The 23,246-nt window shown below is 35.3% G+C and overlaps 1 protein-coding gene across 15 annotated transcripts in view; it reads right to left on the reverse strand.

The window, feature by feature from the left end:
• Positions 1-393: 393 nt before the first annotated feature.
• TET1 (tet methylcytosine dioxygenase 1) overlaps positions 394-23,246 on the reverse strand; it is a 141,225-nt gene continuing 118,372 nt past the window's right edge. For 10 of the 15 annotated variants that reach the window (XM_082424368.1, XM_082424367.1, XM_082424370.1 and 7 more), the window contains 7 exons: positions 21,884-22,095; positions 16,713-16,863; positions 16,282-16,368; positions 12,729-12,818; positions 11,246-11,383; positions 9,190-9,538; positions 394-4,104 (listed from right to left, as the gene is read on the reverse strand). In XM_082424368.1, the coding sequence (XP_082280494.1) occupies positions 3,092-4,104; positions 9,190-9,538; positions 11,246-11,383; positions 12,729-12,818; positions 16,282-16,368; positions 16,713-16,863; positions 21,884-22,095 (2,040 nt within the window). In that variant the 3' untranslated portion in view covers positions 394-3,091. Of the gene's footprint in view, positions 4,105-9,189; positions 9,539-11,245; positions 11,384-12,728; positions 12,819-16,281; positions 16,369-16,712; positions 16,864-21,883; positions 22,096-23,051; positions 23,144-23,246 lie in introns of those variants that run through there. The other 5 variants (XM_082424371.1, XM_082424372.1, XR_014253295.1 and 2 more) reach the window with 5 other exon arrangements.

Below are 23,246 nucleotides of genomic sequence, written 5' to 3' on the forward strand. Positions count from 1 at the left end.
TCACTTTCCAATAATATATTTCAATCAGGTTTATGACATGATGTATTGGTACTTTGTGGATGAATTGGAAAGATGTAGGTGAGGCTGACAAGCACAAGAAAAACTTTTCATCGATGGCCTGAGATCCATTAGAAGCAGGATTTTGAAGGGCAGCATGACATTTTGTAGGATTCTACAACAGGTAGGAATTATTCTCTCATTATAGTTGGTAACTTTGTAACTACTATGAACAGGTTGGGCTAACTTGGGAGTCAAGTATCAATGAATTCAATTATCATACCATGAACAAAGGCAGAATATTGAAAACCCAACGAGTGCTATAAAAGGGGTAAAACAAAAGGTGATAGTACAGTAAAACATAACAGAAGTGTAGAAATAATGTTAGATGACCAGTTTTCTGAGTGAAAATGTCATTTCAAACAAATTTATTTCCTTGCTTCATGAGAAAGAGCATTCTAAAAACAGTATAGCCAGCATACAATCACAATGCTGCAGGACACTGAATAAGCATGAGCTTTGAAAAAAAAAAAAAAAGTCACAGGGCAAACAACGGGATGGTACACTGTGTAATTTAGGAAATAGAGTTCAACAAGGAAGGAATCATATGTGGGTCCCACCAAGGGGTTATCAGTTGAGGCAGGCCATTCATGGTGTTACTTACAATAACAGAATGGAAATATTTTAGTTGAGATAGGGTATTTTCATGTACTTGTTTTGGTAAATTGCAACTAACTTCACAAATCCAAATATTCCCCTAAGTCAACATTGGTGCTTCAAGTTTAGATTGTTCAGGAATTTATTTAAAGTTGGTGACAAACTGATTTGAATTGCTGCAGATGTATCACAATGGATTGTTTTGAAGGAAATTTGCTATTTTTGAAAAATATGTGTTAGATTATCTTTTAGGATTTTAATTCTTCAAGTTTACTATGTCATGGGTGGTGACAAAGAAAAACAAAAGCTAATACTTAAATTTGGGGGACAGTCAATAAAAATTGAATGGAAGAATGTATAGGTTGGTGGATGGATAAAGGGTCTTATAACTTTATCCATTAAATCTGGTGAGGAAATAATTTCTAGTGGGAGCTAAGGCCTAAATTCTAAAACAAAATATCACAAGGGTGTATTCCTGATAGTCTAATACTAGTAATATCTTATTGAAGCAGCTGAAACAATAAACAATCACTTATTTATATACTTATATGTATAAGTAACCTTAGGCTCACAAAAATATACATGTTTTAAAACAAATCTAAGGCACACAAAATACTAAAACAAGTCAATGAATTACTCTATTTTACATATTCAAGAAGCAGAAATCTACTTGACAAGATGATAGTCTATCAATGGACATTTTGTTATTTACAATCCCTTCATATTCCTTTATTCAAAATTAGTCAAAAGCTTCAAACTGATACTTTGCACCATATATTATTTTAATATAAGTTACAATGAGTTTTCCTTTAGAGAGCTTGTTGGAACTTTTGCTTTTGCACCAGAATTGTGAGTGTTAGCGGTTGTGGGCTTCCTATGGCATTTCCAAGGGAGAAGCACCAGTAGGTTTTCCATACTCCCAAGGAATCTGACACTTTGAATGTTATAGCACCTCTGCATTTTAACAGAATCAAGTATTTCATTGAAATTTCTTCTTGTTCTGAACATTTTGTTTGGGCAATTACTTTTGTTTTGCTATAAAATGAGTCAATAAAGTAATGGGAAAAAATAATGGGGGGGGGGACTAAAGTAAATGGAATGCCTATTTTCCCATTACCTAGAAGAACATGAGTTAACATTTCCCCAGAACAATATACTTAGATGAACTACTTTGGATTAGCTCTTAATGGACAAACCATGCTTATAATACCATTCCTACTGTTTGTTTACAGTGTGTGTGGGGGTGTGATGACGATGATAGGGAATTTATTTTCAAAAGATTTCTACAGGAAATTTATTCTTATTCTGGACCAGAATGACTTTCAGAATGAATAAGGCAATTTGGGGTAGATAAGGTTCTTGCTACTTAATTTTTGTATTTTATCACCTTGAAACTTTAGAAGCATTTGACTCTTCAGAATCCTATTATGTCTCATCTCCTTTTGGAAACACCTTTCATGGATTATATTGAGAAAGCTGGGGTGAAAGTAAATTAGGGCCATTGTTGTTCAATAAATCAGAAGAGACCATTCTTATTTAGTTCCAAAGAAAAGTTAATCAATATTGGTAATATGCTTCCTAATTCCAATTTTAGAGAGAATTAATCATTTTTACATGACCTAACTATTTTATATAAGTAGCTAATCTTTGAATGAGAAATGACTCATTTAAACACAAACCATATACATGATTAGAATACATATTGCAGGTAACAAGATGGAACTCTACACAGCAAGAATAAATGATTTCTCTTGTATGCAAATATGCACAAACAACAGACAATAGGATTCTTATACTATACTATTTCAAGTTACTTTTAAAAATAGAAAGTGCTTTTAAAATATATATTTACAATTTATGAACAGCCTCCAACCATCACCAACAATAATGAATTATTTTATACAGGAGAGAGATTTTAAGAGAGAAAACATTTCATTGGTTTATTTCAAAGGAATATGCCGAGTTTCTAGCAATGATTGGAAGATGTTAGAACAATGGCACCATGAAATAATAATTCAGCTTATTTTTGTGTCGATGTGGTTAAGCACCAGAAGCTGTGTAGAGTTAACACTGCGTGTCTTAATTTTACATCATAGCACATGAACCTGTTAAAATCCTCTAAAAATGACTCGTTTCATAGTAAACAATTTAAAGCACCAAACTGAGTGATTCTACCAAGGTTAACACCTAACCAAAACATCTCTTTATGTATTTAAAACTATAAAACTTTTATTTTTGCTTAAAATGTGCACCTTCTACCAATTGTCAAAATATAGTCACAGTTAAGAAATACCCACCCCCCATTTTTTTTTTGTTTTACCTCAGCCTTCAAATGGGTGAGATGAAGATATAGTAAACGACAACATGACTTTCTTTTAAGAGCACCTTGAAAAAATACACTGCACTCGCAAAGGCATTAAGAAGGGGAGAAAAGCCTTCAGACCCAATGGTTATAGGGCCCCGCAACATGTGTGAGAGCATAAGGGGACACGGTGACAACATTGTCATGGGTTAATGTCAACGCTTTGTGGGAAGGAATCTGGTTAAATTCATTAACTTCAGTGGACAGTTCAGGACCCTCGTTAGCTGCCTGGTCTTTCTGCTCGGAGGCTTTAGTTTTCTTATTCTTTGCTTCTTTCGCCTCGAACTTAATCTTGTTTAGTTCGAAACCGTGTTGGGGCTTATTCAGGTTTTTGTGCTGGTAGAAGACAAGAGAGAGGCGTGTAGGGTGATTCCGGTTGGGGTGTTCGACAGGAGTCGTGGCGTGAAGCTCTCGCCTGGCGCACTCGATCAGAACAGAGCCGTGGGCGGGCGCTATGGCCACCCCACCAACATTGGCATCCAGGAAGATGTGCTCACTGTCTGACCAATACTCAACAATGTGGGGCAGTTTCTCCTCAGCAGGTGACAGGGGGTCGTCTGATAGGGGGTCATCTGATGGAGGCTCATCTGCTTCAGAATGCTGCTCGTCTTCTTCCGCCAGAGAAGAAGCAAATTCATGAGGAGAAGGGATGAATGGGGGCTGCTGGTTTGGCTGATTACAAGTTAGCTGCTCAGATGGACCAGTGGGAGGCTCAGAATAACCCAGGGAATCTGTCATGGGAGTAGACAAGGTGGAAAGAGGAACCATTTCACCAGGCTGTGCAATTTCAGCACATTCCCCAGCAGCTACATTAGCACCACTGTGTCTCGCAGAAGGCATTGTGCAGTGGGGATTGCTACCTCTTTCTGAAAACCCGTACGAAACTGATGCATCGTTCTTAAAAGGAACTGTTGTGACCGAAGCAGTCTTAGGGGACCAGGAGAAGCCTGGAGCTAAGTTTGCCTCTTTCACTGGGTGAGGAATGGATGGGGTCGGTGAGTAGGTTTTAGTGTTGTCCGAACCTTTGAAGATAAGGTGGGGTTCAGTTTCACTTTTTATTTCAGGTTGCACAGTCTCTGTTTTATTCCCTAAACAGAGAAAAGGACACCAAATGTGAAGATAAATACAAACTACTTTTGGTAGTTGTTGTCTTTAAACAGTATTTTTAAAGAGAAGTACAAAGAATAATAGAACAAAACACTGATGATGGCAATGTTGGCCAGCTTTGTTCTATTTACTTTAAGCCTGACATATGCACACGTTAAAAATTGTAGGTAGTTTAGGTATGCTTTTTCACCCAATATTTTTTTCTTAAAGAACTATTTACTTTGGAAATAATCATAAATAAGTTCACAAATTTAGCCAGAAGGATATCCATTGTCTAAAATGGTAAGATATTGGAAATGACCTGATTGGCTATGAAGTAAATATTAAAACCATACATCAGAATACAGTGCAAGTGATAATATGGTGACCAAGAGCAATATTTCACTACCCAAAGAGCTGTTTAGATACATTTTAGGTATTGCATGATCTCATTTTTGAAAATGTTAAAGAAAGTAACAGTTTATAAAGATTTCTGAGTAATGAAAGCATCATAACTGGCAAAGTTAATTATTAGGCAAAGAAAAGTCACATAAATAAGCTATTCCTACCCCTCAGAACAAGTGCATTTAAGCTCTGTTTCTTTCTCACAAAGTAGGTAGATCATTATTATGACATTGGACAAAAGGTGGGCCGTCTGCTCTGACATATCCACACAAACCTAACATCAAATGGAAACATTTTCCTTGAGGACATGCTCCCTGTTTTGATGTTCTAATAAAATGTTTGCAAGGCAAAAGCAGTAGATTTTAAGCACCAAGAAATAGCAAAAGTAAAGTTGTCTTGTTTTAAAATAATTAATTTAATAGTAAACATTTATCTAATTCAGAAGATCTGCAATTTTCCCTCAGATAATACAACCTGGAGACACAATAATTCTCATGTCTAAAGAGAACTTACATACAGGACCCAAGGAGTGGTATGTCAAAAAATCTGTGCTACTATCTGTGGCTGCATCTACTATTATAGAGGTTAAGTTGTCAACAAAGTACAACTCACAGGAAGGAAAGATTTAAAATATGATGAGTCTTTTATTGAATTGGAAAAACCTGTAAAAAAGCTTTCATGGGTAATATTACAAAAGGACAAGAAGTTTTAGGCCAAATATTGTGCATTTGGCTACTAATAGGGTGTATATATATATATATATATATATATATACACATATAAAAGTAGAGCATGTAAAGATGTTATTGGCGAATGACACAAAGATGAAAATGTTATGACTGCTGTTAACAAGCAGCATGGAACCAGATATATGAATCTTAAAATAAACCTAAATTAATTATCTGTAAAGTGGAACTACAAGCAAAAAGGAATGATAATTGTCCCTTGCCTTGCCTCTTCACTATCTCTATTGAATCTTTCCCAGTGTTATATAAATGTCTGCACTGTCAGTTGTCTCATCTTAAACAAACAACTTCTCTTAAAAATATAAAAATCAAAGAAGTTAAAGAATACACTGTAATTCTTAGTTTGAATGTCAGTTTAAATTAATAGTGTTTTTTTATTTTTTAGGCTCCTTGGAGGAATGGCTGATTTTAGATATGGGGCAGGATTACATAAGAGGAACCTGGAACATCTTGTCAGAACAGAAACTAAGGAAGTTATCAAAGACAATCGGGGTCATGACAAAAGAATCAGAAGCCACCTTGAAGTGTTTCTACTGATCCAAGACAGGAATTTGAATAAAAGCATATGAATTTGAAGCTTTTTAAAGCATTTTCAAATATAGTGGAAAAAAAACCTTCTTAATATGCATTGAAATATAAACTATGTTAAAAAAAACATAAGTTCAAAATGATACTAAATTAAAAAAAAAAAGAAAAACAATTGATCACACTGGAAGATGCTTGGGAACTTGTATTGTTAACACTGGTGAATAAAGGCAAATAGCTAAGCATTTATTCTGATTTCTTTAATCACCCATACCTCAGAATTAACAAGTTATTACAAGGACAATTTCTTTTTAAAAGAAGATTTAAAAAGTGGAAAAAGAATGACAAACTCCTAATGAAATAAAGAATATGTAATATGACCATAAGTGTTTCTAAAACCATTAGGTAGAAAGCTGTTAGGGAACATTATAATCAGTGAATTAGGTTAACAACACCTGACCTAGTCTTTTTTCTTTCGGCTGTGTCATGCGGCATGTGGGATCTTAGTTCCCCTACCAGGGATCGAACCCGCACCACTTGCAGTGGAAGTGCTGAGTCTTAACCACTGGGCCTCTGAGGAAGTCCCCTGGCCTAGTCCAAACATCACAAAAAGACACACCAAACACTATGTACTTCCTGATGTGAAGAAATAGGAGTATATAAATCACAGATATTGTTCTGGCCATGGTAATTTTTTTTTTTAATTGAAGTTGAATTTGCCTCTATGGACAATGGTTTCTGCTATAATGAAAAGTGAAAAAACAAGGGAAAAGAGGAAAAGCAAGCTTTAAATTAAAAAAAAAAAAGGTATAGGAGACATATCAACTAAATATAATGTGTGACCTCGTTTGGATACTGATTTAAGCAAACCAAATGTAAAAAACAAAAAATCAATTAGGAGACAAGTGGAGCAATTTGAACACTGATTGGTATTAAGACGTTATCTGATTTTTGTTTGTTTTAGGTATTGTGGGTATAAAGATTCCTTCTCTTTTAGTGACACATAAAAGATGATTCAGTGGGTAAGATATGACTTTGTTACCAAAAAAAAAAAAAAAAAAAGAAAACACCAAAAAACTGCACAAGTCATATCTTTATATTTTCATACCCATGTGGTCTGGGTAATGGTATAGATGACATAGAATGGCTATGTATTGAAAACTTTTAAACTAGGAGCCTATGAGGGAAGTGGAATTCATTATGTAATTCACTCACTTTGTACATTTTTTTAAATTTCCATTTAAGGAAAAAAACCTCAACTCTATAACCTTCACTCCATTCAGTTGACCCCCTTTATAGCCAACATGCATGTCTTCCATTTCTCTCCCATTTCCCTATAAACCTACTTCCTTCATTCTCACCACTGTTCTGCAGACTCTGCTCTAGCAGTCGTCTTCAAATGTAATGATAAAATCTCAGTTTTCCTCTCAATTGCCACAGGAGCAGCATTTGACAGGGCTGATCACTCCTCTCTGTGGTTTCACACCTACCACACCACACCTTCCCAGTCTAAGCCTCTCTTGCTCGTTCGTCCACATCTCTGAAACCTCTACAAATTGAAAATTCCCAGGATTTGTCCTCGATCAAGTTTCTTTTTCACCTCCTTCTCTGTGATTTCATTCACACTCAAGGCTTCAAATACTATCTCTATCCAGTTGACCTCTTAAATTTTATCTCCAGTCTGAACCTGTTCCTCTGAATTACACTCTTATTCAACTGCTTACCTAACATCTAGACTTGAATGTCTACAGGTGTCTCGAACTTTTACCATGTCCAAAAGTGGGCCTCTGATTTCCCTCTTTATCTTGCCAAATCTGTTCTTCTCCCTCCTTTCCTCATGATAGTTGGTGGTTTAACCATCCTTCCAGTTTCTTCCAGCCAATAACATCAGGGTAAATCTTGACACTTTTTTTGGTCCACACTCCAGACTTAAATCTATCAGAAATCCCCAGGACTTCCCTGGTGGCGCAGTGGTTAAGAATCCACCTGCCAATGCAGGGGACACGGCATCGATCCCTAGTTCAGGAAGATCCCACATGCCACGGAGCAATGAAGCCCGTGTACCACAACTACTGAGCCTGCACTGTAGAGCCTGCAAGCCACAACTACTGAGCCCAAGTGCCACAACTACTGAAGCCCATGTGCCTAGAGCCTGTGCTCTGCAACGAGAAGCCACCACAGTGAGAAGCACACTCACTGCAACGAAGAGTAGCCCCCACTCCCCGCAACTAGAGAAAGCCTGTGTGCAGAAACGGAGGCCCAACACAGCCAAAAATAAATAAATAAAATACAGTAATTAAAAAAGAAAAGAAAAGAAATCCCATTGACTCTACCTTAAAAACATCCAGAATCAGACATTTCTCCTGTCCTCCTCATTAGCCACTCTGGTCCAAGCTCCATCATCTCTTTCTTGAGTTGTTAGGATAGCCTGTTTATGATCACCCTACTAGTCTATTCTCTACCCCACTTGACTCTAGTTTCAATCCAGTAACTGGGATGTTAGGTTTGAGTCAGATCATAGCCCTTCTCTATTTCTCACTCAAATATAGGCCAAAGTCTTGACAGCAATCTACAAAGCCCAAGATGAACTGCTCAGATGCCCCTCTTACCTCTCTGATCTCACATCCTACAATTCTCCCCATTTCACACTGTGCTCCAACCATACTGGCCTCTTTGCTTACATCAAGTATTCAAGGTAAATTCCTGTCTCCTGAACTTTGCACTTGCCACTTCTTCTACCTGGAATGCTATTTCTCCAAATAAAAATATTGCTGATCCTCATTTCCTTTAGGACTTTACTCAAATGCCTCATTCTCAGTGAATCCTTTTTTGACAACCCTATTCAAATGGAATTCTTTCACAGCACTATGTCCCCTCTTATTCACTGCTACATTTCCGATACCTAGAACAGTTCAAAGTAGTGCGCAGTAATATTTGTTGAATGGACTACTTAAACTGATGCTAAAGCTGATGAAGAAAAAAAAAAGCTGATGAAGTAAGACTTCAAGGAAGTGATGTCATTTTATGTATGCTGAGAAGGGGCTTTGCTTCAAAATAGCTGGGGAACAAACAATAAGAACATGTTTCGTTTTTGCTTTTTTTAAAAAAAAAGAATATAAATAGAGAAAAAAATACCAAGAAATACTGATGGGTCACCTTTTTGTTGGCTTTTAATTTTGGCAAGTACGTAGAAATATATTCACTGTCTTAGTTTAAACTCTAAACAAACTATATAAAAATAATTAGCTAACTTGATTGGTAGATATCTGATCTAAAGTTTTTCTTTTCATAATGCCTCTCTCCTAAGAGAGTAGCAAAGATAAAAAAGAAAAATAAGATGCAAAGACAAGTGCAAACCGAACTGCCAGTGAAAGTTGTGCACAGAAAATTAGCAGGCTCAATAAGCCTTACCTAAAAGTGGCAGCGATGAAGCCTTACTGTTGTTTGTCATTGAATTATTCTTCCGCTTGATTCGAGGAATAAATTTCTTTTCCACAGCCCTTATCTTATGTGCGAGAACCTCTGTCATCATTGCTGCTCTCTTCTTCCCAGAACGAGGAACTGGCTGAGTAAATCGTGTTCTTTTTCTGCGGTGGGGTGCGAGGACCATGATGGCCCCAGATTTGATCTTGGCTTCCATTCCGTCCCTTGAGCCAAACTCATCTGTGTCTGAAAGTTTATAAAGAGGAAGTACATGCAGCTGCTCATCTTGAGGAATAACACCAAATGAGCGGTTATCTTCTCGTGTTAAAGTGCAGACCTGATAGGAAGAAAACATGAAATGGGAACTAGAGATCCTGCACATTCATAATAGTTATTCCTACCTTCTTATTGTTGCCATTGTGAAAGGGAACTGTTTTCAGTTGGTTACTGCTGGTATATTCAGTCATTTTGGAAAAATATTTTATATATCAAGCCACTCAATGCTTTTCAATTTGAATAACTTATCAACTGTTTGTAAGCAGACCAGTATAATGTTGAGTTGATTTTGTAAGTACATATTATACATGTTTATGCATTTTATAATATTTTAAATTGCCTTCTTTGTTACATTCCATCTTATTTCATTGCCTAAGTTAAGGAACAGTCACTAAATTGTTCACTACCTTCATATTAAATATTAACTAATAAAAAGATATTACTTTAGCTTATAAATCACACTATTTCTTAATATTTAAATAATGTGGACTTCCCTGGTGGCACAGTGGTTAAGTATCCACCTGCCAATGCGGGGGACACGGGTTTGAGCCCTGGTCCGGGAAGGTCCCACATGCCGCAGAGCAACTAAGCCCGTGTGCCACAACTACCGATCCTGTGTGCCACAACTACTAAAGCCTGCGCGCCTAGAGCCCATGCTCCACAACAAGAGAAGCCACCGCAATGAGAAGCCCGCATACCGCAACGAAGAGTAGCCCTCACGCAGCAACAAAGACCCAACACAGCCAAAAATAAATAAATAATTAAATAATTATAAACAAAAAACAAAAACATGAGAAGAGGAACTAAAATTTAGTTTGACTTTGAACCTAATCTAACCTGATCACTAATATTCTCTAATGAAGCAACTCACATAAAATGTACTAGCCAAGCATGATGTTGAAACACTCTTCGGCTAAGATTCATCTGGATGGATTTATAAAATTTCAGCATTTGGAAATAACATTGGTCTCAGAGACCATAGTCAACATCAGTGAAAAGGTGTGATAGGCAAAAAGTTGTTTTGGCTCCTTAATCTGTTACTGATAGACCTCACTGAGCAAATAAGGAAGGAAGGCTGCCTTTTGATGGATCAGACTGTACACTTCCAATCAAAATGTAATAATCATAGCTATGTCTTCTAAGAGGCCAAAATGGTGTAGTGCAGAAATAGAGGCAATCACTCTCTGTTAATCTGTTTTACTAGGTAAGAAGATAACTACTTGAAGCAAACTCATTTCCCTTATAAAAGGACTATTGCATGATTTTTCCTGAGGTCTTCTCCTTAATTTAAGATTATCTTGATTGACTTCTTGCTATGGGCATGTGATTCTTTTCATGGCTATAAACATAGTATGCACATATACGTGCAAATATTTCTTCTAAATATTTCTACAAACTAGTACTAAGAACCAATATTAATAAAAAGGATGGTAAATTTGGCACAGTTCCCTCACAAAAAACCTGAAGTACAGATGGCAAGAAACATTAAGTTGCTTAACTTCCTACCTACCAGTTTGATAGCACAGAATGGTTGCTTCGAATAATCATGTAGTTCTACAACCCAACAAACCTACCACAATTAAATGTATAATTCAAGACTTTCAACAAAGTATTTCAGGTTGGTTCTGTAACTTTTTGGGAGCACTATCGATATATACTATGTGGAACAGACATAAAATAGGATTTGTCACAATAATCATCCTTAAGGACCTCAGCTTGAGCGTACAGTGATGGAGCCTTTAGAATCAAAAGCCACCCAGGTACATACCACCGTGCTCCCATTATTCATGTTGTGAATATCCCTGTGGGGGTGAGCACAGAAGTCTAGGCAAGCAGTGACCCCAGAGAAAGGACGACCTTCTTTCTTGCCAAGCCGACATTCTTGAGCAACGTGTTCAAGCGCCACCTGAAAAATAAAGTATGACCCACGGTTTTAAGAGATAGAAAGAATCACCTTCAACAAAGAGTAAAACTCACTTTCTGACAAAGTTTATGAGTTAATTACACTTTATAATTTCAGAGATATCTGACACTACAGTATATTATTTTAGTGATTGTCTAGTTTAGTAATATTCAGGGTAAAGAATTTGAGACTACATGGATTAAAATGGTAATTACTGAAGGCAAGGTGAGGGCATTAATACCTGCTGGTGGTGGATAAACAAGAACAGTAGCCTGAAATATTTCATTAGGAAGAAAGAAAAATACAGTGCTTTGATCATTTATCCAGTTTTCAATGTCTATAAAAAGTAGATGTACATATATATTCATGAACCAGTATAGAAAGTAAGTTAATAACTTTTTTAAATGAAAGGTTGGAATTTAACAGAGAGCTTGTTATTCAAGATAATACAAATAAATATTTTAATTTTTATTAAATATTTTTAAAATATGGACTTCTGGTTATGTTTCTGTTTTTGTTTTTGGTTGCGCCACTCTGCTTGCAGGATCTTAGCTCACCAACCAGGGATTGAACCAAGGCCCTCGGCAGTGAAAGCACAGAGTCCTAACCACTGGACTGCCAGGGAATTCCCTGATTATGTTTAAAATTAGGTATTTTACACACTTATTTTCTCCTTTCTCTGATATATAATTTGCAATTATTTTCTCCCAATCTGTGGTTGTCTTTTCATTTTCTTTTTTAAAACAATGTGTTCCACCAACTCAGTTTTATTGAGGTATTCCTGACATACAACATATGTAAGATTAAGGTGTACAATGTGATGATTAGATACATGTATGTATTACAAAATGATTACCACAATAAGGTTAGTGAACATTGCAATCCGTTCACATAATTACGATTATTTGGTGTGTAGAAGTAACATTTAGGATGTCTTTAAAACATTTAAGTATATAATACAGTATTGTTAATTATAGCCACCAAGCTGTGCACCAGATCCCCAGGTCGTATTTATCTTATAGGTGGGAGTTTGTACCCCTTGACCAACATCTCCCCATCTCCACCACTTCCCAATTACTTTCTTGATGATGCATTTCTACTTTTATAAGTTTTATTCCTAGAAACAATCATAACTTTGTCACTCTGGAGATTTAATTCAATTGCCATAATAGACTTTTTAAAAAACACTAGACAATTTTTTAAGCTGTCTGATAAAAGATCTACATTAAAAAAAAAAAAAAGATCTACATTAAGTTCAGACTTGAAAAAATTTTCTATTAACAATGACATTGTTTAGATATAAATTTCAACCATGTTTAAGAGTACTGTATAAGGAACCAAAACATACCTGGTTTTGGTAAGCAACTGGAGCATACTGCTTATAAATTGGAGCTAATTCTGTAGCCAAACTCTGTAAATTATCTTCAAGGTTTTTTTCCTATAGGAAGAGACAGTCCATAAAAGTTGTTTCATAATAACATTAAGAAGAGTGATGAGTTTATTATATAACGTATGAAAATGAATTATACATCATTGCTGATGTGTGGTTGATGCACGGTTCATACTTACCCAGATAAAAGAGCTACCATAGAAAATGATATGGATTGTTTTCGTAAAATCTAAACTATTAGTCATTGTTATGCTTGAATTTAGTCTTTTGAAATTAAAAGTCTATGTTATCAGCTAATGAGAAATCTAACTGGTGTTAGAGGTAAGTTGCAAAACTGCTCATGTTGTTAAAAACAAGAACCATATTTCATTTCTATTCAATAGTACAGGGTACTTGAAGTAAATCAAGACAATTTTCCTGCTAACAAGTGGAGACTTGGAAGAATTCTGACAGTGAAACAAGTTTCTATAACAGAGATGGGAGAGCAACACACATAAGGCACATACTGTGTATCAGATCCTGTGTTAAGAGCTTCAAACGTAATAAGTAGGCAATGGGCTGTCTAAAACCAGTGTTTTCTTTTCTACACAGGAATGGCTATAAATTGAGGAAGATTTGATAGAACTGTGGAGAAGCCTTAACACCATTTCAAGATTCTAGATTCTAATGACAGTAGAAACATGTAAGATTTTTTCAAAGGAAAACCGTCATGACAAGAATATTAAAAATGTCACTGATGACAGCATGAGGTTCGAAGGAGAGAAAGGAGCCTTTGGCAACAATAGTTGGAAAACCATTGTGGTAGTTTTTCAGAGATGATTATATCCTAAATCAGGTCAGAGACTTGATAAATGATCAGTCACATCTAAGGAAGACAAGTGATGGAGAACTGACAGCAAGGATGAATGAAGGATTTAAGAAGGTTTGAAGGCTTCTGCCTCATTTGAGATCTGATGGATGCCTAGAACTCAGGAAGGAAGCCTTCGTGTGGACCAGTTCACCTCTGGTATGAAGCAGACTATTATAAAAACCAAAGCCAATGTAGACATAGGAAGTTAATTCTTGAGTGCTTTTTAACAAGCCTCAGTCTTGGCAACTGCAAAGCATCAGTGATAAGCCTTTTGGTTTCCTACTCATTTATGTTGGTGCTTTCATTGAAAAGGATATTCATGTATATAGGGTCTATATCTAGATTGCTCTGTTCCATTCATCTGCCTAATTATGTATTTGTTACTCAATGTTACTCAATGTAGCTTAATAAATATAGTCAGAGAGGTCAGACCCCTACTTTAAAAACACTTCCTAGCTATACTCACACATTAATTATAAATTTGAGGAAAATTTAGGAATTATTATTTAAATGCCTATTAAAAAGACTATTATATTTTATAACACTTGGAATATTGGGTGGGGTAATTGTGTTTTACTGCTAATAGAATATTAAGAATCATTCAGTGTCACAAGTCAGACTGGGCAATTTGTCATCTTATGGAATATCTCATTTATTATGTGGAAATGAAATGAAGTAGGCAAATAGAAGCTAATTAAATAAAACTTAAATAGATGATTATTAGTATCATTTTTGAATGTAGGTTCTTTATTCATATTGTAAAAATCCTGACTTTCTAATGGTTTCATTAGAATGAATGAGTACATCGGATAGAGATTTCTTATCAGATCTTTACCTAATGGGGCTCACACCTACATCCCTCTGCCCTTCTCACCCTGTACTTCATCTCTAGGACCATCTTCTCCATATCAATGCCTACAATTACCACCTGGCCCACAGACCACCCCTTGAGCTTCAGGTTCTTATTAATGACCTGACAGCCTCACTTGGATTTCTCTTAGGAATCTCCAAGCCAATGCATCCAAACTGAATTAATACTCTGCCTTCTATAAACCTGGTCCTGTTTCAGCATATCCTATGTCAAGGAATAGTACCTAATTAAAAAAAATCTTTCCAGAACAACCACTGCTTATCATTTCTTCTGTCACAGCCATATTCTAAGTCACTACTATTCCTTCCCTGGACTGTTCTCATAGCTAGCCCATCTTGCTATACCAACTTTTGGCCAACTCCAATCCACAGAGCAGCCAGAAAGATCCCTTTTTAAAAAGAAAAGTTTAAGTATATCACTCTCCGCCTTAAAATTCTTCAATGATCTTCCAAAATTCTTGACATGGTTTACAAGGTCGCTTTATGCACCTCACTTTCCCTTGCCTGCTGTGCTTCACTGGCCATTTGTCAGTGCCTGGAAAGAGGAATGCTTCTTCCTGTATTATAAACACTACATAAACGTTACTCATTGTTAATAATAACCATAAGCAAAAACTGATCTTACATTCATTATATAACAGAGTTATTTGTTATAGAATAAAAATTTAACAGTCATGTCAATATAAATAATATATTTGTATACTAACAGCTTTATCAGATACTTATTTGGAAAAAAAAAACTGGTTAATTTTAAGGGAGAATTCACATCTCATTATCAAGTGTTCTGACCTTTGAACATGGTACCTTCTCATTATCAGGTATTTTATATGTCTTTTTAGTAATTTTTATAGTTTTCTCCCTAAAGTTCTGATAAACTTCTTGTTAGATTTCTTCTAAGGTACTTTATCTGCAAAAGATAGTTCTCTGTCTAGAGTCATTTCCTTCGTTTATTACAGTAAATGGGAACTCTAGAAAAACCAAATAATTTTGATTGCCTCTTTAAAGGGATTATTTATTTATTCTGAGCTTTCCTTGTATATTATATTCCTTGTATTATAGATACAATTAGATAAATTCCTGCTGTTTTATCAATTCCTATTTATCCTGTATCCTAATGATTTTTTAAACTAACTTTGCTGACTGATGAATGGATTTTTTTTCCACCACTAGTTCAAATGTTATAAATTCTATTCATATTCATCTAAAAAATTTTTAAACATACACTTTTCAAATATGTTTTTCTGACAATATCTAGAGCAGTGTTTTCCAAGCTGTGGGTCATGACTCTTTAGTGGGCCATGAAATCAGTTTAGTAGGTCAAAACTAGCATTTAAAAGAGAAATGAAATTTCATAAAAAATATTTTACTGAATCATAGTGATCCTCAGCAATAACTATATAGGATATATTAGCTTTTTAATATCTAAATATTATCTTTGTTACATATAATAAGGTGAAGTATTGTTTTGTGATAGTTTTATTTATTTACTTGAATATATATATATGTCTGTATAGTTGTTTGTAATATAAAATGTTTTTTACTCGTGGTCACAGCACAAAGTTTGAAAAACACTGATCTTGGAGTTAATCAGTATCTAAATCCTCCCAACTCCAAACAAGCACAAAACATTACCACACTTAGTTTATATAGGTGCCCCACCCCCCTCCCACTACCTACCCACCCCTGATTTGATAAGAGTATTGAATTATACTTATTGTTATTTCAATTAAAAAATGTAAGTACTCAACTTATTTAAACTTAACAGTAAGGTTGACTAATTTCTTTGCTCACCATGGCCTCGTGTTCCGGACAGATTGGTTCCGGTTTCATATATCTTCTTTCTGGATTACGTCCTTTAGTAATTCTTTCATAGTAGTGCTGTGGGTAGTAAACTTACTGAGTCTTTGAAATGTTGGCAAATAGCTTTATTTATTCTTCCTACTTTGGCTGGGTATAAAATTCTAGATTTTTTTTAAACAGTGATTCTCTTTGGGGTTAGGGGAGAAGAAGGAGGGAGCCAGGGACAATTGGAATTTGGGTTGATAGTTAAAGACTTTACCTAAATTATTTAGAATTTTAAACTATTTTCATATATATATATACATATAGTTACTATTTTGTCACTACTTGTTAATATTTAATTTTTTTACAATTAAAAAATTTTTTTAAAGGAATGTACTTATATATTCATTGTGCAATTCATAAGTAAAAAGGACACTTACGTGTAAGGGAGAACTTGGATCAATTCTAAATCTTCTAGGACTTGGGCTTCTACCAAATTTGCAGCCATTGAAATACATACTCCAAGAACAGCCAAAAGAGAAGGAAGCTCCGCAAGTCTCTGGATCAATTCCTTGACATGTACAGGTACGACTGTAAGATGGTAATTGCAAGGGAATGAACTGATAAAGTAGGACAATACCTCAAATAGAACATTTCAGGTTCATATAACTATAGAAGTATAGATGGATAATGAAATGATTTTAACACATCTATTTTATTACTTATTTAAAGTAGTGCTATGTTAACAACACAAGGCTAACTGTACTTGAATATAACTAAATCTTCAATTGAAATGTTTGTTCAAGATTGTAAATCCAAATAAAAGGCAACAAACTATACAGATCTGATATATCCGTAACTTGTTTGATTTGGAGATGTCCAAGGAAGGGAAATAAAGGGCTGGGATTTTAATCCTAGATTGGTTTCCTGTCAGAAGTGAAAATTAAAGCATCTCATTATCTCTTTGGACTTCATCCTTCCTTTGTAAAATGACATTGATATACTCCTGTGAGGACTGATTAAGGATAATATGTGTTGTCTGTGAAATCACTTTGTCAATTTTAAAGAAAGCCTTTATAAATGTCATGAGAAAAAATTGAGGAGGAAGCTCGTTTTGTTCAGTGACTGAGCAATTTTATAACCTTGGGGGCATTTCTGAAACCCCAAAACGACTCTATACTAAGGATGACAATGATAAGAACATACATACAAAGATGTGAAACCAAAGAAGGAATGTACATCCTTGTGGTTCCTATTTGCATAATGCTTGAAACTTCTAATAGTATGGAATTAGTACTTATATGACTTAAAAATACAAACAGGGACTTCCCTGGTGGCGCAGTGGTTAAGAATCTGCCTGCCAATGCAGGGGACACGGGTTCAATCACTGGTCCAGGAAGATCCCACATGCCATGGAGCAACTAAGCCCGTGTGCCACAACTACTGAGCCTGCGCTCTAGAGCCCACGAGCCACAACTACTGAGCCCACATGCCACAACTACTGAAGCCTGCGAGCCTAGAGCCCGTGCTCCACAACAAGAGAAGCCACCGCAATGAGAAGCCCGTGCACTGCAACGAAGAGCAGCCCCTGCTCGCCACAACTAGAGAAAGCCTGCACGGAGCAACGAAGACCGAGTGCAGACAAAAATAAATATATAAATAAATAAAATTACTTAAAGAAAAAAATACAATTAAAAAAAACACATTTTTAAAAAACAGTGAGTAAAAAGAATATAGAAATTTAGAGATCAAAACTGTAAGTATTTTTGGACTCCCCCTGGTGGTCCAGTGGTAAAGAATCCGCCTTACAATGCAGGATGTGGGTTTGATCCCTGGTCAGGAAACTAAGATCCCACATGCTGCGGGGCAGCTAAGCCTGAGTGCCACAACTACTGAGCTCACACACCTTAACTGGAGCCGGCGTGCCGCAAACTACAGAGCCCACGTGCTCTGGAACCTGTGCGCCACAACTACAGAAGAGAAGACCCGCATGCCACAACCAGAGAGAAGCCTGAGAACCACAAGGAAGAGCCCGCGTGGCACAACGACAGATCCTGCACGCCTCAAAGAAGATCCCGTGTGCTGCAACTAATACCCGACACAGCCAAAAATAAATTAAATAAATAAAATCTTAAAAAAAAAAAAACTAAGTATTTTTAGTTGTGAAAGTCAGGAAAATGTCTGATATATTTGAATATAAAAAGGATCATTTAAGACACTGTGAAGGAAAAAAAGGAAGGAGGAATAGTTCAAATATTCTAACCTCCACTAAGATGGAATATATGCTTTTTTTTTTTTTTTGGAATATATGCTTTTAAAGGGGAAAAAGATTACAATAACTTGAAAAGGAAGAAAAATAGGATATAAATAGGATCAAAGAAGGTAAATTTGAAATGGCAGAATTTCAAAGAAGTTGCCAAACAAGTAGAAAAATGTAGTTTAACTCTTAACTGTGAGACCTAAAAGTTTCTATTAAACAGTCAACATCACCAATGATGAGACAAATAGACTTAAAATAGCTCCTAATATTATGGCCTGCCAATAATTCCTGAATTGAATTAAATCAGGAAGAAACAATCCTACAATCCAAAACTGAGCAACAGTCTATAAAATTAGCCTGTCCTTTTCAAAAAGGAAATGCCATGAAACACAAAAAAAGACTGAGATAAAAGGATTAAGAGACCCAAAAGACAAAACAACTCAATCCATCAAATCATGGGTAGGGGAAGATTAGTATGAAGTATTACTGGAGAATAGATGATATTTGAATTAGAGAATAGTATTTTATCTAAGTGAAACTTCCTGGTTTTGATAATTGTACTGGTGTTAAGAGAATGTCCTCATTCTTAGAAAACACCCTCCGAAGTATTATTTAGGGGGAAAAGTCACAAAGTTCGCAACTAGTTCACAAATTATTCCGAAAGAAAGTATAGAAAATCAATAATGATAATAACATGTAAGCTTGTGTGTATGTGTGACCATGTGTATAAGTGTAAATGTAACAAACCATTAACATTTGTGGAATCTAGGTAAGGGGTATATAAGAGTTCACTGAAATATTCTTGCATCATTTCTGTAAATATAAAATTTTTAAAAAGCGAGAGGCTGGATCTACATTGAGTGAAGTAGAATAAAACTATTTATGAATTCTTGGGAAAAATAAGTTTATATGTATATCATTTAGAACTGTTTCTCTATACAAGAGGTATTATTATTATTGTGAATCCACATAACAAAATAGAGACATTAAAAATGATGTATACAACTAATATGTATAAAATAGGTAAGTAATAAGAAACTGCTGTATAAAAAACAAAATAAAATTCAAAAATTCAAAAATTAAATGACGTGTACATACTTGGGATTAGGAAGATTAACAAAAATATAATGAAATGATTTTAAACATAAAGGAATGTTCTGGAAGGTACACAAATAATCTTGTGTGGAGGTTAGAGAGTGAATGATATATATTTTGTTTATAATTTGTATGATGACATTTCTTTTAAAAAAGGAAGAACTTTATGAGGAAAACTACACAAAACACTCTTGAAGAACATAAAAGTAAACTTTAACAAATGGAAAGATAAATCATATTATAGGACTGGAAGATTCAATATCATAACAATGTCGGTTTATTCTAAGTTAATTTAATGCAATCCCATTAAAAATATCATTAGATTTATCTTAAAACTAGACAAATTGATTATAAAGTTCATTTGGAAGCACAAACATAAAATAACAAAGAAAGCCTTGAAAAAGAGCAAGAATAGTGAGCTAGCCTTACCAAATATTAAAATATATTATAATGCCTCTATAACTTAAAAAATGTGGTACTAGTACGTGAAAAGACCAGACAGTGATACAGAATTCATATAAAAGAGAGGGCTCCATTATATACAGTTTTTGTATAAGGTAGTATTTCAAATCGAGAGGAAAAGAAGTACTCTTTAGTAAGTAGTATTGGGATAAATGGAAAAAAGAATAGAAATGGATCTCCTCTTCCCACTTCTGTCCAGCATAAATTTGAAATGCATCAGAGATTTACATTTTAAAAATTTCCAGGGCTTCCCTGGTGGCGCAGTGGTTGAGAATCTGCCTGCCAATGCAGGGGACGCGGGTTCGAGCCCCGGTCTGGGAAGATCCCACATGCCGCAGAGCAACTAGGCCCGTGAGCCACAATTGCTGAGCCTGCGCGTCTGGAGCCTGTGCTCCGCAACAAGAGAGGCTGTGATAGTGAGAGGCCCGCGCACCGCGATGAAGAGTGGCCCCCACTTGCCGCAACTAGAGAAAGCCCTCCTACAGAAACGAAGACCCAACACAGCCATAAATAAATAAATAAACAAATACTTAAAATTAAAAAAAAAAAAAAAAATTTATAAAAAAAAAAAAAAAAAAATTTCCAATTTCAACAATAAAAGAAAACATGGGTGAATTATTCTATAACTCATGTGAGAGAAAAATGTTCTCAAATACCACTCAAAATTCAGACACAATAAGGGGAAAGATAGATACAATAAATTACATTAAAAAGAAAACTTGTGCAAAAGGTGACATAGCAGAAGTAAAAAGACAAATATCAAAGTGGCAAAAGCATTTAGAAATTAAATCACAAAGGGAGAGAAAAAAATGAATACTCCTTTTGAAATAGGGGGTAGAATAATTAACAGATGGCTCACTGTAAAAAAGGACAAAATAATGCCATTTGTAGCAACATGGATACAACTAGAGATTATCATACTAAGTGAAGTAAGACAGAAAGAAAAAGGCAAATACCATATGATATCACTTACATATGGAATCTAAAATACGACACAAATGAATAAACCTACAAAACAAAAACAGTCTCACAAATATAGAGAACAGACTTGTGGTTGCCAAGGGGTGGGGGAGGGAAGAACTGGGAGTTTGGGATTCGCAGACGCAAACTGTTATAATATAGGATACATAAACAACAAGGTCCTCCTGCATAGCACAGGGAACTATATTCAATATCCTGTGGTAAACCATAAATGGAAAAGAATATGTATATATATACATATATATATATACTGAGTCACTTTGCTGTACAGCAGAAATTAAACACAACATTGTAAATCAATTATGCTTCAACAAAATTTTAAAAATAAAAAACAAACAAATGGCAAATGCTCTTAACCATATGAAAAAATACTCTTATTCATAATATGAAAAATTCAAATTAACGTAAACTGATGACATTTATCCCCTATTAGATGGGCAAAAACTCAAGTTTGACAACATTGGAAAACTGTAGAAAAACAGATATTCTCTTACAGTGCTATAGGAAATGCAAAATTGTACAATTTCTTATGGAGGAGCTGTGCCTTTATAGAAAAACCTCTCTCCTCCAGACTCCAGGGGTGAGAAGGATCAGGTACCAAAGAGAGAAGCAAGAAAAGAATATTCTTAAAGGAGAATATCCTAAAATGGTCTTAACCCATTATGAAACCAAGTCTCTCTTTAAAGAAATGTTCACTCTTTAGTTGAACAATACCTAAAATTCTGTTCTCCCATATAACATATGTAGTTGGTAGTTAATTTAACATGATATAATAGACTGAATGGCAAAACAGTACAAAACAGATTTGATTACTTTTCATTGAGAGTGCATCTTCGGTCTGTGGGATGACCATTGTATGACTTTAGACTTTCCGTAAGCTGCGAGTACAATTTGTCAGCCATTGGAAGAGGGATGCCGTCCCATACCATGATGAGGACCACCATTACAGCAGTTGGACAGTGGTGGCCTGCACGCTGTCGAACGAGACAAAGAACTTTCTCTTCATCGCTGCTCCTTCTTAAAACCTGCCAAAGCAGAATGCATACATTTATGGAAAACAAGAAACCTAATGTCGAATGCAGTGGATATTGTTTTTAAAGCTCTGCATCATTACATTCTAGTTTTTAAAAAATTACTATTTCTTAAAGGGTTGAAGCCTATAGGACCTTCAGGTGTTAGACTAGCTGCCCCCATACAACTCATCGCAGGGTATCCAAGGTTACTTGACTAACAAACAACAGGCAGAAATCTGTGGAAACAGTCTGTGTTTTATCTCACTGTTGATACAGTATTGCAAAACAGACAACAGAGGATCCCATGGAAAAGAGCCTAATTAACTCATCTGCTCTTCCATAATTGCCGCAACAGGACAAATGTAGCTAGATAGAAATAACCTAGTACTCCCAGCATTAAAAATAAACTCTGAGCACTGTATTTAGCATCTGAGGAAAGTTATTGATGTTTTCCTTGGGCACATGGTTTTGCCATATAGAATAACTAATACATAAAGCAATACTCCTGCAATTCCTGTGATTTTTTCCATGCTATCTCAGGGATTTATCATACCTATCTTATCATAAGATTAAGGTGGTCTACCTGACATGGAGAATGCAAATTATAACAATTCATTTTGAATATTTATCCTTTTATCTTACACTGCATCATAACCATGACTTGCTAAAAAAGGATTCCTAAGTATTTAAAATACTGCCCAGTGGTCCTAGTGTTTATCCTAGTGTTTATTTTTTTAATTACATTAAAATATTGACATCATGTAAAACCATCCAACTATGTTTAAAAGTCCCTCCATATATCACAAATTTACAGTGAGACTGATCACATTAATCAGTACATAATCAGTAAATGATGAAACTGCCCACCCCTGTGACGAGAATGGAGCACCCAATAGCATAATTAATATTCCATTTTTGTTGCTATAATATTACAAAAACTTGAGATGAAACTTCTTAAGATGTTAGTTACCCAATATCACTTTCTTCTGTCACTCCAGATGGTTAACAATCATTGCTACCAAGGCATCCCTTGAGTAGAGTTGGCTTTAGGACCTTCCCCCTAAACACAATTACGTATATTAAAATTTTTTTCTATATTTATATGTCCTTTAACAGCCAAATAAGAATACATTTGCTTTCAAATAAGCTCAAACGCAAAATGA

This window comes from Balaenoptera physalus (genome assembly GCF_965194825.1).
Source record: "Balaenoptera physalus genome assembly, chromosome: 14".
Lineage (NCBI taxonomy): Eukaryota > Metazoa > Chordata > Mammalia > Artiodactyla > Balaenopteridae > Balaenoptera > Balaenoptera physalus.